We start from the raw sequence: 14565 nt of genomic DNA on the forward strand, positions 1-14565 counted from the left end.
TAGTGAAGTACCTGTTACATCATTGGTCACAAAGGAGTTAAAGAATGCATAAAATTTTTTAATATGCATTCTTCTTTCCTGGGGCTGCTAACAGGTATAAACAGATTTAGGAGTCAGCTTTTTTTCTTCCCCAATCATGTTTTTATTTTCATATATGACCACCTGGTCTGCAGTTAAAGGATGTTTATTGGGGCAACACAACATAAAACACACCTTTCTCCGGTGCTGCCTCACTTTGCATGGTACTGCAGTTAACCCCTTCATGACAAGGGGTATTTCACATCATAATGTATGTTTAACCATTATTCTTACACGCATTAACACCATACAGTAACAGTAACACAGTCATATGGTCGCAAACATCTTACAGTAACACACACACTAACATTCTAAATTCATGCGCACACATGCTAATGCCATAACCGCTAACGCTACACTCTTGCACACTAACAACATACTAGCTAACACTAAACATATATTAAAAAAAACACACACTTATACAATGCACACATACGCACGGAATATGGCGCTACAATACAGTAGACATTGATTCTGGCACTTTACATTTACACACATACACATGGACTGTGACATAACAGTATAAACACACACCCATGCACTGACTCTAGTCATCACATGAATGCACTTATTTTTTTGTTTGGTTCAATATAGTATCAGATCCCAACAAAACTAAATAAAGGTTTAGATTTCACATATTAATGTCTATCAAGGACCATATTTGCGGCTACAAATGACAGTAGTTCAGTATAAGTGATTATGTAACATATGGTTAATAAATCATGGCTCACCTCCCCAAATAGCAAACAGTAAACCTGAGTATCAAGTTTTCAAAAACAAACTCATAAAACACAAACTAATGATAAAGTGTACAATGTGAATTTCACAGTTACATACACAAACTGGCTTAGTCCCTGTAGTAGTAAAAATTGTACATGATATAGTAGTTTAATTTTTTCCAGCTTTACAGACAACAAAATTATGTTACAACGATGAAAGATCTGTATCACCAATAAAGAATTTCCAGCCTCGTAGATAAGTAATAGCTGCAGAGACAAAACTAGTTTTATCGTGTACTAAAATGGTTATAGATGCAAGCTTATTGTCACCAGATAAATCACTATTGAAATTTGGAACGTCAAGTACAGTTCTGCAGACCACCAAGAAAGAGAACAAACCCACGAGAGACGATAAAGCAGATGGGCTTCAGGAAAAGACTCCTAAAATTATCAAAATAAAAGGCTTCCTGGAGGAGGGTAGAGTTTAAAGCTGATCTGATAGGTCATATACGGAGCAAGCGCCACTACAGCCTACTATATACTGGGGGAAAAATATATATATCTTCCATATATCCCATATATCAGTGACATTATTCCAAGCAACCATCTCGAGAAAGGCTCTGCAAGCTATACAAACTTTCCTGAACCTTATTTGGACTACTTTGGCAGACCTGCAAGATTATTAATATTTTGTCTTATTATGCATGTTTATTATTGCGTATCTACATAACATTTCCAAGAAGAACTGTGCTACAAAGGCCAAAAATCACCAGAGAGCGGTCACAGCCGCAAGTAATCTTCACCATCCGCAAGATGGCGGCGGCCCGGGAAAAAAATAATAAAGATGAAAAAGTTTGCTAGAGGGTCTCCAGACCCTCTAGAGAACTCTGGCTCCAATTGCAGGTTGAATACATTCAACCGTGCAAGTCAATGGAGCCCAGCTTTCTAATCACAGTGTGATTAGTAAAAATAAATAAAAAAATTAAATTAATAATAATTAGAAAAAAAAATAGTTAAAAAAAAAACAGTAAAATGTAAAAATAATTTCCCACTGATGTCACTATCGGGAACCTTCAAGTTGAAAAAAATGTAAAAAAATATATTTTTGTGAGCAAGTCCTAAAATTAGCACATTAGCTCGCATGGAAAGAGTTAAAATCAATTCTCGCATGGAAAGAGTTAAAATACTGGCATATTAAATGCCCATGGGGTGTCTACTTTAAAAAAAAATTGTATGATTTGATGGGGTAAATTGAATTGGCCGGGTTCAACAATGTCCCAATTAACACGAGGGGAAGGATGGCCACACATCTAATTTCCAATTAGAAAAATGCACACGTCCCAAATGTGCCCTTTTAGTCCCCCCCAAAAATGACAAACCCATGCATGTGGGGTATCACTGTACTCAGGAGATGTTGCTGAACACATATTGGTGTCGTGTGACAGCGGCATATACTAGGAGCTGTAAATTTATACATAAAGTAGGTGTGTGGGGGAAAAACACACACAAAAGAATACTACTGCAACTTTGAAAAAATGCTGGTGGTAAAATGTGTGCATGCAAAGAGTTAAAATACCCTGGGGTGTCTAGTTTTCAAAAATATATGGTTTTATTGGGCACACTGAAATGGCCGGGCTCAAAAATGTACCAAATAGGGCATGGGCAGTGGATCCCCAAATGCCAAAGTTCAACATTGAAAATGCGCATGCCCCAAACGTGGCCCTTTTGCCCCCAGCCAGGCAAAATCATTCATGTGAGGTATCGCTGTACTCAGGAGATGTTGCTGAACAAATATTGGGGTGTTTTATGTAGGGCTGCAACTAACGATTATTTTAATAATCGATTAATCGGCCGATTATTTTTTCGATTAATCGATTAATCGGATAAAAAAAACAATATGCAAATTTTTCGTTTATTTAAAAGAATTTAATGAACTGGATGTTAAAAAACAACTTAAAATTTACATTAACATTCTTATTTTGTTATGATGTAATAAAAAACAATATTTTCAAAGTACAAGAACCCAAACACAATATTTATGAAACAAAATAACCCCAAACATTCTGAAAAGAGGTGGACTATTACTGTTCAAGAAACTTTGCCCCAGCACTTTGCACTTTGCACCCAGCACTTTGCACCCAGCACTTTGCACCCAGCACTTTGCACCCAGCCCTGGCACTTTGCACCCAGCACTTTGCCCCCAGCACTTTGCCCCAGCCCTGGCACTTTGCATCCAGCACTTTGCACCCAGCATTCAGCACTTTGCACCAGCACTTTGCACCCAGCCCTGGCACTTTGCACCCAGCACTTTGTACCCAGCACTCAGCACCCAGCACTTTGCCCCAGCCCTGGCACTTTGCATCCAGCACTTTGCACCCAGCACTTTGCACCAGCACTTTGCACTTTGCACCCAGCACTTTGTACCCAGCACTCAGCACTTTGCGCCCAGCACTTTGCCCCAGCCCTGGCACTTTGCACCCAGCACTTTGCACCCAGCCCTGGCACTTTGCACCCAGCACTGGCACTTTGCACCCAGCACTTTGCACTGTGCCCCTGCACCCAGTCTCCAACTCTGCCCTGCACCCAGCCCTGCCCCCACATTCTGCCCTGCCCCCACACTCACACTCTGCCCTGCACCCACTCTGCCCTGCACCCACACTCACACCCTGCCCTGCATCCCCACCCCCACTCTGCCCTGCACCCAGTCTCCCACTCTGCTCTGCACCCACACTCACACCCTGCATCCCCACCCCCACTCTGCCCTGCACCCAGTCTCCTGCCCTGCACCCCCCACCCCCACTCTGCCCTGCACCCCCACCCCCACTCTGCCCTGCACCCCCACCCCCACTCTGCCCTGCACCCACACTCACACCCTGCCCTGCATCCCCTGAAACCCCACTCCCACCCCGCCGTGGACCCCCACCCCCGCGAATCGCTCTGTGCGAATGGAGCCACTCGCACAGAGCGAACCGCTCTGTGCGAATGGAGCCACTCGCACAGAGCGAACCGCTCTGTGCGAATGGAGCAACTCGCACAGAGCGAACCGCTCTGTGCGAATGGAGCCACTCGCACAGAGCGAACCGCTCTGTGCGAATGGAGCCACTCGCACAGAGCGAACCGCTCTGTGCGAATGGAGCCACTCGCACAGAGCGAACCGCTCTGTGCGAATGGAGCCACTCGCACAGAGCGAACCGCTCTGTGCGAGTGGAGCCACTCGCACAGAGCGAACCGGAACACGTCACATCCGTCACGTAGCTAGAAGAAGGCGGAGACTGCAGAGCGTGTAGCAGAAGCGGGGAACGCTCGCGGAGGTAAGTAAAAGGAGCCGAGTGCTCCAACAACGAATTGATCACTCGATTAATCGATAACGGAAATCGTTATCGATGATTTCCGTTATCGATTATTATCGATTTTATCGATTCGTTGTTTCAGCTCTAGTTTTATGACAGTGACATATACCAGAACCTGTTTATTCATACCTGAAGTAAAATGTGTGTGAAAAAACAAATGCAAAAAAATGACTACCACTAAGTTTGACATAGACTGGTGGTAGATATGGTGCATGGAAAGAGTTAAAATACTAGCATTTGAAATACCCTGGGGTGTCTAGTTTTCAAAAATATATGATTTGATTGGGTAAATTGCATTGGCCGGCTTCAAAGAGACCCGAAATGGCACATTGGGGGAAGAATTACCAGATTTGGAAAAAATGGCTTTGAAATAGCAAAACGCTACCTGTACTTATTGCCCAATAACGTGTAGAAAAAAGCAAAAAAAACATAAAAACATTGGGTATTTCTAAACTCAGGACAAATAGTAGAATCTATTCAGCAGGTTTTTTCATTACCTTTTATAGATGAGTAAAAGATTTTTCAACTAAAAGTTAGAAAAAGTCATTTTTTCTAAAGTTTCCACCATATTTTATACTCTTTTAATAGTAAATAATATGATACAATCAAAACAGTGTCATCTAAAGAAAGCCCTTCTTGTCCTGAAAAAAACAATATATAACTTGTGTGGGTTCAGTAAACGGGAAAGAAGAAAATTACGAGCAGCGCAGAAATGTTAAAACGGCCATTGTCCCAAAGGGTACAAAAACTAAAATCAGCCTTTGTCACGAAGGGGTTAAACTCTAGTTGTACATGGATCATTTGATGGCTTCATCCAACAATTCAATCCCATGTTTTATCATTTTTCTTACACAGTGAACATAACGGATTGTTTTTAATATAATTCTACAAGATCATAATAATCAGGTCTATATCATGATGCCAGGCGCCATCTTTCTAGCACATGATCAGACGGGTGTGATTAGCAGAGAGTATGTTAAAGGCTGGTACTTTCTGCCACAAGCAGAGCTGATTTTACACGGTGCCATAATATGACCATGTACCGTTTTAAGGGAGTCAACCTTCTATGCAGTTAACGTGCCAATCCAGGCAATAAACCAGCAAGGGGAGCTGCATTGAGCGCCAGGCAGCTACGATCTTGAACAAGGAGCTCATCATGGAGGTTGTGTATCAAAGCATTACTCAATGGAGGAGTTGGTTTCATCACCCATCAGTGTGCAGCAGTTTGTGGATCAGGAGGCAGCGGTAAATGATACACTGGATTTGTGAACTACACAAAACACTGCAAATTCCTCATTAAGTTATAGCACACATTTATTTTCCTCTCGATAAGATGGTATAATAGTTTATTATAAATAATGCATTTTAATATGTTAAACAGAGAAGAATGTGCAAGGTCCCTCCCTCTTTTATTATGTGTTTTGGGGTTAAGACCCAACTTGAACTTCATAGATAGTATTGTCTGATTATTGCTCTCCATCAATCAGCGAGAGTGCTTTGTGCACCAGCGGTCTCATTAGACCCTCTGGAAGTTTCAGCACTGGAACTGGCCGGACATAAATATACGGTCAGCGCCAAACCCATCCCCTGCGAAGCCAAAGAGCGGAGGGCCAGGGAATCAGCCAAAAAGGTGTAAAGGGGTTCTGATGACTTCCTCCTTACACCAATCTAAAGGTGGCTTTCAGCAGTAGTGGAACTTCTCTTTAAATAGAAATGGAACCCCTCCAAGATTACTTAGAAGACAATCATTAGCTGCTGGCTTTTTGAAAACACATTATTCTGTCTAGCCGGCCAGCTCGCCACTTGCAGGTCACAAAAAAAGGAAAAACGCACTAAGACGCAACGCAGGGATAGACATCACCACGGAGGGATCATTTCCAAGAGCAGGAGCTGAAGAGTTTCCACAACCCCATTACAGACTCTTGCAGCGATGCCTAGACGGCAGTAAGTGGTCAGCCTTCAATAACGGGCTACTTATTTTATGGCGAGCCAAGAATCATTGTATTAAAGCATGCTGTACACATGACACACACGTTTCAACGAGGAGCTTTAGTATAATGACAGACACGGCACGCAGAACACACCGGGGATACCCCACTCATCAGCCCTCCCACTCATTCACACGGTCACGTTACAGCGTTGGCAGCGGGATGACGACACCAACATGGCAACCATTACGTCACCTCCCTAGCAGCACAAGCCGACAGAAACACTCCAGGCCTCTAGCCCATCAAATTAACCGGCAATGATAGCAACTGACAGCGATTCTCTATATCTCCGCAAAGACAACGAACAGAGATAATCGACAGCGCTCTGACGTGACTTGGCGGAGAAGCGACTTGTGAAGGTAGCGCGGATAGTAACGTCTTACACCCCCCTGCTCGGGCGATACGTACTCACGATCTGTAGCGGGTTTCTTTTCCGTGCGGCGCTGTCAGGGAAGCGGCGGGAAAGAGCAGTGGGCGTGCCCTGCGACGTCACGTTCTAAGGCGGTAAGGGAGAGCGCTGGGCGACAGTTCGAAATGAACCAATGAGGCGCCGTATCGCGTTCTCTGTCGGGATTCTGACAGCTTATGCCCAATTGCCCATAGCCCGTCTCTGTGGCCTATGTATGAAGTTGTACTATTGTGTTTGTATGACGTGTTCTGTATTTTACTTACACAATAATTTATATATTATGGCCCTGTATAATGCATAAATAAATCGGTGAGGACACACTCTTTAGTGAATAGACCAAATTCTCTGCTGCTTTTATGTTTATACAGAGATAATTAGAATGTATGTAGCAGTGCTTCTGCTTTTCTGTTGTAATAAAATGCATACCCTAAGCCTTGCCCGTAGCAGCACACTTCCACCAACACCCAACAAAACAAATCCCTCTGCCCGTTTATAGCGCTAGGAGGGATGTACCGGTAGTCCTTAAAACCTGAGCCCAAAAGCCCATTAGGGTGTACTGGTACTTCCTGACTGCAGACGTGCTGGCCGCAAGCGCCCGAGTGCCATCATAAAAGAGGAGCGCGATCAGGCATTCCGTAATGATAGGTGTCGGCGCTGACCTTTTGGAAAGGTGGCATCCTATCACAGTATGTGCTGAACTCTACCAAACGGCCCATTTTTTTCACAAATAATAGCAAATGCAGACTGCATGGCTAGGCGATCAATTTTATACACCTGTGGCAACGGGTCTGATTGAAACACCTGAATTCAATAATTAAGAGTGTCCCAATACTTTTGTCCATATAGTGTAGCTTTGTTTGTCTGCTTTTAGTAACATGCAAATTTATGATTTCATTTTGGAATCTGTGAGGATCAAATTTAGCACCTTTGGGTTATGAGACATCACCGGCGAGGCATTGCAGATAGGAGCTGTTCTATATAAAAGTAAAAACCTTTCATCCCTTATACCACACCATATACTACATAACGCCACCTCTTGTATTGCTTTTCTTTATTACTTTTGGGCCCTAAGGTTATAGTCACAGTATATACAAAATGTGAAGGAAAGTTGTTGTTTTTTGTTTGGCAGTGTCTAATTTATAATGAACATAACTATAGAAAATACTTTTCTCACTTTTTTTTTTTTTACTTTTTTCTTAATAAATATTATGTTACGCATATAAGCATGGTTTCATAAGAAATTAACAAATAATTTCTAGATTGACTTGGGAATTTGTTGTCTCCCCTATGATGGCAATCTGTCCAGGCAAATAAGGCAGCAAAGCAGCCCTAAATCGTTATACTCCCTCCATCGTACTTCGCCATTGGGATCATGTTTTCTTGTTGGTATGCGGTGTTCTTCCTGAACAATTCAACCTTAGTTTCATCAAGGTGCTCTTAAGCAAACTTCAGGTAAAGTTAAATAGGAGAGCAGTGGCTTCCTCTGTGGTGTGCTGCCATGGACCCCATGCTTGTTCTTTTTTGCCTCATGTGTTCTTTTTTACCTCATTGAGCATTCTGTGTTGTGCCATTGGAATCTTCTTAGGAGGGTAGCCACAGTACTAATTCGTACCATTTTATAAAAACATTTGTCTAACTTCGCAGATAAAGATGTAAACTCTTTAAGATTACTTTGTAACTCTTTTCTGCAAATCAACAATTCTTGAGAATTCCTTTTTCGTGGGGCATGGATCACATCAGTAGATGCTTCTTGAGAACAGCAACCTCAAAATGTTTTCTTTATATGAAAGTAGCTCTAAAACACATCTCCAATCCTGTTTCGTTTAGTAGACTTCAGGTTTGTTAACTCCTGACTCTGATTAGCTTTTGTTGAAGTGATCAGTCTATAGGTTCACATGCTTTTTCCAATCCACGCTATAAATGTTTAAATGACGTATTAATTATGGATAAGTACAATACAATAATTTGTGCCGGCAAATGACGTCTTATCCCAGCGCTCTACATCAATCGCTGGCACGGTGTCTAAAGGAACATCCCTCCCGTCCCACTCCCTTAATTTTGTTCAGGTAAGAGAGATATCCCTGTTCTCTCCGATTGGCCCTACACCCGCAACTGCAGATTTGTCCTGGGACACTGAAGTACCAGGGCAAGCTCCCAAATCCTCGTATAAATTGGGACAGTTGGCAAGTCAGGTAAAGTCAGAATGCATATTAAAGTTCTCATGGAGTACTTTAATATGCAATTTTTTCAGAGGGGTGTCAGGGACATTAAAGTGTCCCTTTAGGTAAAGTATTAGTCCAGACTTTCTTTAAAACAAAGGCATATAAAATGTTTTAGTATTTTTTTTGTTAATAAAGAAGGAGAAATGCAGAAATGTAAACTAGATGCAGAACTCTGCCAAAATCTGTATGTATGGGTTGTGAATGAATCTTCGTATTCTACCACTGATACATATCATTTTTTATGCAATAAACAGGTCCCTGACAGCTCATAAACAAACTGCTTATATAGATCGGAAGAAAAAATTCATCTTAATTTTTTTCTTACTGCTGCATTTTTATCAGACCGTGAATATCTGAAAGAGACAGTGATGCATATATTTTAATCTGAGTATTTATACGAAGCTTCCATGTGCAATCTTTTCTCCACTGCTTCTAATCCCAGCCACAGAGTTAATGTAGTTGGAATTCTGAAAACTACCATTATTGGTTATTTGAAATGATGATTTGCCAAACCGAATGAATACAGTTTGATTTTCATAGGCTAACTAGATCATGCAAATCCCGCAGGAAGCAAATAAATTGTTTTGACAAGTTAACTGAAAAAATGACATAGATGTCTAAAAGGAATACATATATGCAAACGAAGCTGTCATGTTTACACAATGTTGTTATTTTTTTCCCTGCTAGTGGAGAGAGCTAAACAGGATCTGAAGTATGTGTGATGCAATCAAACCAATATAATGAAAAATGCCTCCCTGATACAGCAATGGGTAATATGTGTTGTAAAGCTGGTTTATTCTATGCCGTCTCCTCCATTCCCAGGTTGATATCAAGTCCACATGTGCTTTCTTGTTACACCAAAGCTTTGCTCTCCCCAATTATCATACCTGGGAACTCTCCGGGTTTGACCCGGAGATTGCCGGGTGAGCGCTGCTCCTCCGGTTCTCCGGGTCGCAGGAGTGGGGTCTTGACACTCCCCGCCCATTTTTTTCTTTAAATTGGGGTGTTTCCCCCTGCCGTCAGTGGGACCGCCCACCAACGTCAGCAGGACCGCCCGCTGACGTCAGTCTGCAGTCCTGACCGCATCCCGCAAGGGAAGACTCCGGGTAGCCGGAGCCCAGAAGTTCCCAGGTATGCCAATTAGCCCAGGAAATGATAAATCTAAACTTAAGGTATTTTTCTAGTTCCTCACAGGAGTTTTCTGTGGTTTTCACGATGCTTTTCCAACCCCTGTCCTAAAAGTACACTTTGTCAGCATTGAATTGAAAGAATTTGTAGTTCTGAAAACAATGAGAGCTGTCAGAACTTCTCATGCAAAGTAGCTAACGTGCTTGCAAAATAAATGATTACTGGTGTTACTTAAAGGGACAGTTTAATGTCTCTGGCACAAGAATGCACAATAAAGTATTGAATCAGCCAAACAGTGGCAGGAAAGTGCTTACAGTAAATTTAATAAGTGCACTTTCCTGCCACTGTTTGGCTGGTTCGATGCTTTATTATGCATAACTGCACACGGGGGTCTGAACACCCTTTTAGAAGTCTCTCTTTGGAAGGCATGTTTACTCTTAAACGCCACTCTGTGATGCTCCCTGAGGACGACAATCTAATGGCAAGTATATCAAGCAACTTTAAATAATGCCTGGGTATTGTATTTTTGCCTTCATTCCTTTTTATTAGAATTGATAATGTGGTCTAGTATACATCAAAAATCATAATAATAAGAATGGATTTTATTACAGAAACCATGATGGAGGGTGGAGAAGAAGATCCCTTTAATTATGCCTTATTGGACTGTGTATTGGACATGTTTCCAGGAGATATGGAATATCAACATATCCTTAATGATCTTGATGAGAAATTAAAAGCAAACGCTGAGAGGTATGTTTTTGTTATTATATTTTACTCGTATAGCGCTAGCAGATTACCTTGGTGCCTTGAGAGTAAAAGATTAAAGGAACAGTCAAGTTAAGTATTTAGTAAAAAAAACCTCAGAGTAACTGCATAGTTTACTGCATTAACACGTCCTGGGGGTTCATGTCCACATGTTTTAATGAAAATTTAGACAGAGGGGAAAGAAAAGGAGACACAGGGAAATAACTGATATGATAAAGGACTGAAGAGAGAGAGAGAAGAAAGAAAAATGAAATGAGAGAAGAGATGGGCCCTTATAAGTTTGGAAACCATTTGCTTTCCAAGTTTGCTTTCCTTAGTGCCTTTTCACACACACAATGCAGACTTACACCGACCCAGCATTTCACGTGACATAAAGACATAAGTCTGTGACCAGGGACCGTACCTTTTTCTTATTCCAGGACTGTCCAGGTGAAACTGCGGCAGGTGACAACCCTAATTGTAGCTGACTTGCTTAGTTTGTCTCTAAAGGACACGATGAAGCTGGGACACTTTTGGATCATTATAAATAGAGTCACCGTTACATTAAAGTTTAAGTTCTTTATACAATTTCTTATTTTTTAAAATTTGAACTTCGACTTTCCTATATTTCTCAGTGGTGAACATAGCTAGAACGTGCAGCTGATCCTTTTCGGATTAGGCAATATTTGACCATTGTTTTTGTTTTATACAAATAAACTTGTAGCCGCTGTGATTGGTACACCTCATCATCCAATGTCCCATTTTTTAAACTATGTATACAATTGTGCTTCACCTGCATTGTTATTTATCCCAAGATAGCTGATTGTTGCTAAAAGAATAAAAATGCAAGCAAAAATATAATACTTCATGTTATATTCATACTTTCCATTACCAAGCCTTATCCATCCCTTAACACGGTCCACGTAGCTGCGTACGGCTGGTATATTTTATTCAAGCCTTTTCAGAAGGGGAAGAAATTCCTGACTTTTATTCAAAAGCTTATTTTCCCTCTAGGTTATACCTATCACTTGATATAACTAAAGAGCTCTATAATCTTTATATAAAAAGTGTTGCTGTCAAGAACGTTCGACAACAGCAATTGAATTGCCTTCTCAACATTTTAATAGCATAAACAGTTGTTATTTTCTCATTGTCGTTTACTGTAAATAGAATAAGTAATGAGCATCTGCGGGATGTGGCATTATAATCACTCTTTAAGAAATGCCCTGACAGTCCTCTTGTGATTTGTTTGGAATTCTATGGTCTTTATCACATCTAAAGCACTACTGCTGTATTTCCTAAAGGTTTATAATGTATCTCCTCATTTCGTAGTATAAGGCATGCCTTAAAATGCTAAGTCAGACCAAACCTCCAGATATAGCCAGTACTTTAACATTACTATCCAGTTCCATTATGTTCTTAAATACTTTTGATTAAAAAGCTGTAAAAACAGTAATGCTGTGTTTATTGTATATTTCCTAACAGTTATTTTTACTTACCCATGCTGCCCGTGGAAATATATACCATGAAAATCTATGCCTGGCGGTGTAAACATATATCTGTAGCATTTTATTACCCATACAGGTTAATAATGACACCACTGAAAATGTTTTCAGTGTACCCAAGATTACCAGTTATATAGTAAAGTGGCGTAGGACTCATGTCGTTTGTCTAGTGTGTAACATTTAAAGACACGTGTTTTCCCAACTTTGCTAAATACTTACATTATGATGTACTGCTCTTATAACAATGTTAAATGACCATGAAAATAATGTACCACTTTCTGTAGTTTCTGGTTCAAAACTGGGACTGCTTCATTTGCGCTGCCTGGCAATTTCTGATATCACAGAACGGGCATTTGCTTGCAGGTCTCCCGTTTATAGGGGGTTGGGAGTTGTTGAAGGAAGTCACATTGTTTTGATGAAGGGCTTTGTAAGAATGACAGGACTCAGTTCTGGAATTTCAAACCTTGTAATGCAGTTTTCAGACGACCCGAAGCATTGAGAATAAAAGTAATATTTTATGAGGCACGCTAGGTGGAACAGCACCTCAAGGAACGAGTATGAATACTTTTGTGATATTTCCATGAACTTGTCCTTTTAAGAATAAATGTCACTATTGCATCTTTTAGCATCACAGAATGGTTGAAAGTGACTTTAGCTTACTGTTTCTTTTTGTTGTTTTTTATACTGCATCCGTAACTCATTTCCTATCATATCTGAGCGCTACAGCTTATTAAAAGTACTGAACTAATTTTAAACAAAAAGGGACAGATAACGTCACAGGGAGAAAAACTGTCCTATATATCCCTAGATATGTGGTACTTTAACTTGTGAAAGCTGGAATTTTTGTTACAATATATATAATTCAAATATTTTTCTCTTTTAGCATAAGATTCCGTTTTGTTCGAACAAATTGTCTTTATCTGCAGACCTTGAGGCTGCTATTGATGCCAGTCATGGGATAGTTTGGGGCTCAGACTGGGTTAAGATAACACAGCTAGAACAAATGCAGCTCTCAATATAATAATAATTAATAATAATAATAATGGAAAAACTAGAATTGTTCTAAAGAAGAAAAAAAGAAAACCGTCCAGTACTTAGTTTGCTACTTGATATATTCTCAATTAAAAGCTGTCTGCCTATGCCTTTGAACAGTAGGAAAAATATGAAGCTAATGGGGAATAATAATAACCATATAGGGTGCGATGCCAATATGGTGACTACCTAACCGTCTCACTTCACTGTCTATCCTACTGTGTAATCGTACAGACTTTTATCGAAGCCTAACTAGTAAACTATGCTGTTGTGTATAGTGGCTACCTATATTTAGTGGCCATTCCACGCGCCTTTATATCAGTTCTTAATTCCAGGATTCTTGCAGCCTTTTAAGAACAGGAAGTTTTAGATGGCTGCTCCTATTGCCTGAACATACGGTGGGTATCTAATTATTATAGGTATATTAAGTGTACCGAACTGTGCAGTGTAGGGTCTCTAATTCTTATGCATTAGTAGATTTAGAACTAATTTACTATGCATAATTTCCTCCTCGTTTTTTGTGGCTTAGTCATATTCATCATATTATTTCTGGTTATTTCCACGTTGTTACATTTTCATTTAACTATTCATTTGTTTCACAAGTTAGTCTGGTGCATTTTCACAAGTTTTATAATGTCTTTGAACTATAACCTCGTGTATGTCAGAGGGATGAAACAACTCTTCATTGCAGCCTTTGCTCCAGAATATTTTGTAAGAAATACCGTATTGGCCCGAATATAGGCCGCACTTTTTTCCCCCACTTTAAGTCTTTAAAGTGGGGGTGCGGCCTATATTCGGGGTCTAGCGCTCGATGCCCGGGACATGCAGTCCCGGGCGCCGGGCAGGCAGCGGGGTTAGGATACAGATGCCCCGCAGCGGTGCAGGGGACCTGTATCCTACTCTCTGATACGCTCAGACAGCCTCCCCTGCCGGCACTTTCCACGGGGGGAGTACCGGCACGGGAGGTTGTCTAAGCGCACCCGGGAGTCTGCTCTGGTAAGTCGGGGGGGGGACAGAGTGGCAGCATATCTCGGGGGGGGACAGAGTGGCAGCATATCTCGGGGGGGACAGAGTGGCAGCATGTTTTTTTGGGTGCTTTTTTAAAGAAAAATACTTTTTCTTTAAAAAAGCACCAACATTTTAGGGTGTGGCCTATATACGGGGGCGGCCTATATCCGAGCCAATACGGTACGTGTGAATCAGCTATAATATACAGTAACTGTCACTACCTGTTGTCGGTTTCTTTGCATTTTTGTACTAAAACAAATTGCTAAAACACTTTCCTTTGACCTGCTCACAGGTTGCAGATTTTGGCAAAAGTCCAGTTTCAGATGTTGGAGATTAGTTTTCAATTCAAGGGCTAAGTGAAGGAGGTTTATGTAGGCTACCA

General features: G+C 41.0%; 2 protein-coding genes across 2 annotated transcripts in view; one reads left to right on the plus strand and one right to left on the minus strand.

The window, feature by feature from the left end:
- SLF1 (SMC5-SMC6 complex localization factor 1) overlaps positions 1 to 6591 on the minus strand; it is a 49958-nt gene extending 43367 nt beyond the window's left edge. The window contains exon 1 of the mRNA XM_053474827.1: positions 6544 to 6591. The gene's annotated coding sequence lies outside the window, so the exon portion shown is untranslated. The remainder of the gene's footprint in view (positions 1 to 6543) is intronic.
- KIAA0825 (KIAA0825 ortholog) overlaps positions 6394 to 14565 on the plus strand; it is a 134361-nt gene continuing 126189 nt past the window's right edge. The window contains exons 1-2 of the mRNA XM_053454363.1: positions 6394 to 6494; positions 10506 to 10644. Of these exons, the coding sequence (XP_053310338.1) occupies positions 10511 to 10644 (134 nt within the window). The 5' untranslated portion in view covers positions 6394 to 6494; positions 10506 to 10510. The remainder of the gene's footprint in view (positions 6495 to 10505; positions 10645 to 14565) is intronic.

This window comes from Spea bombifrons, chromosome 1 (assembly GCF_027358695.1).
Source record: "Spea bombifrons isolate aSpeBom1 chromosome 1, aSpeBom1.2.pri, whole genome shotgun sequence".
Classification (NCBI taxonomy): Eukaryota; Metazoa; Chordata; class Amphibia; order Anura; family Pelobatidae; genus Spea; species Spea bombifrons.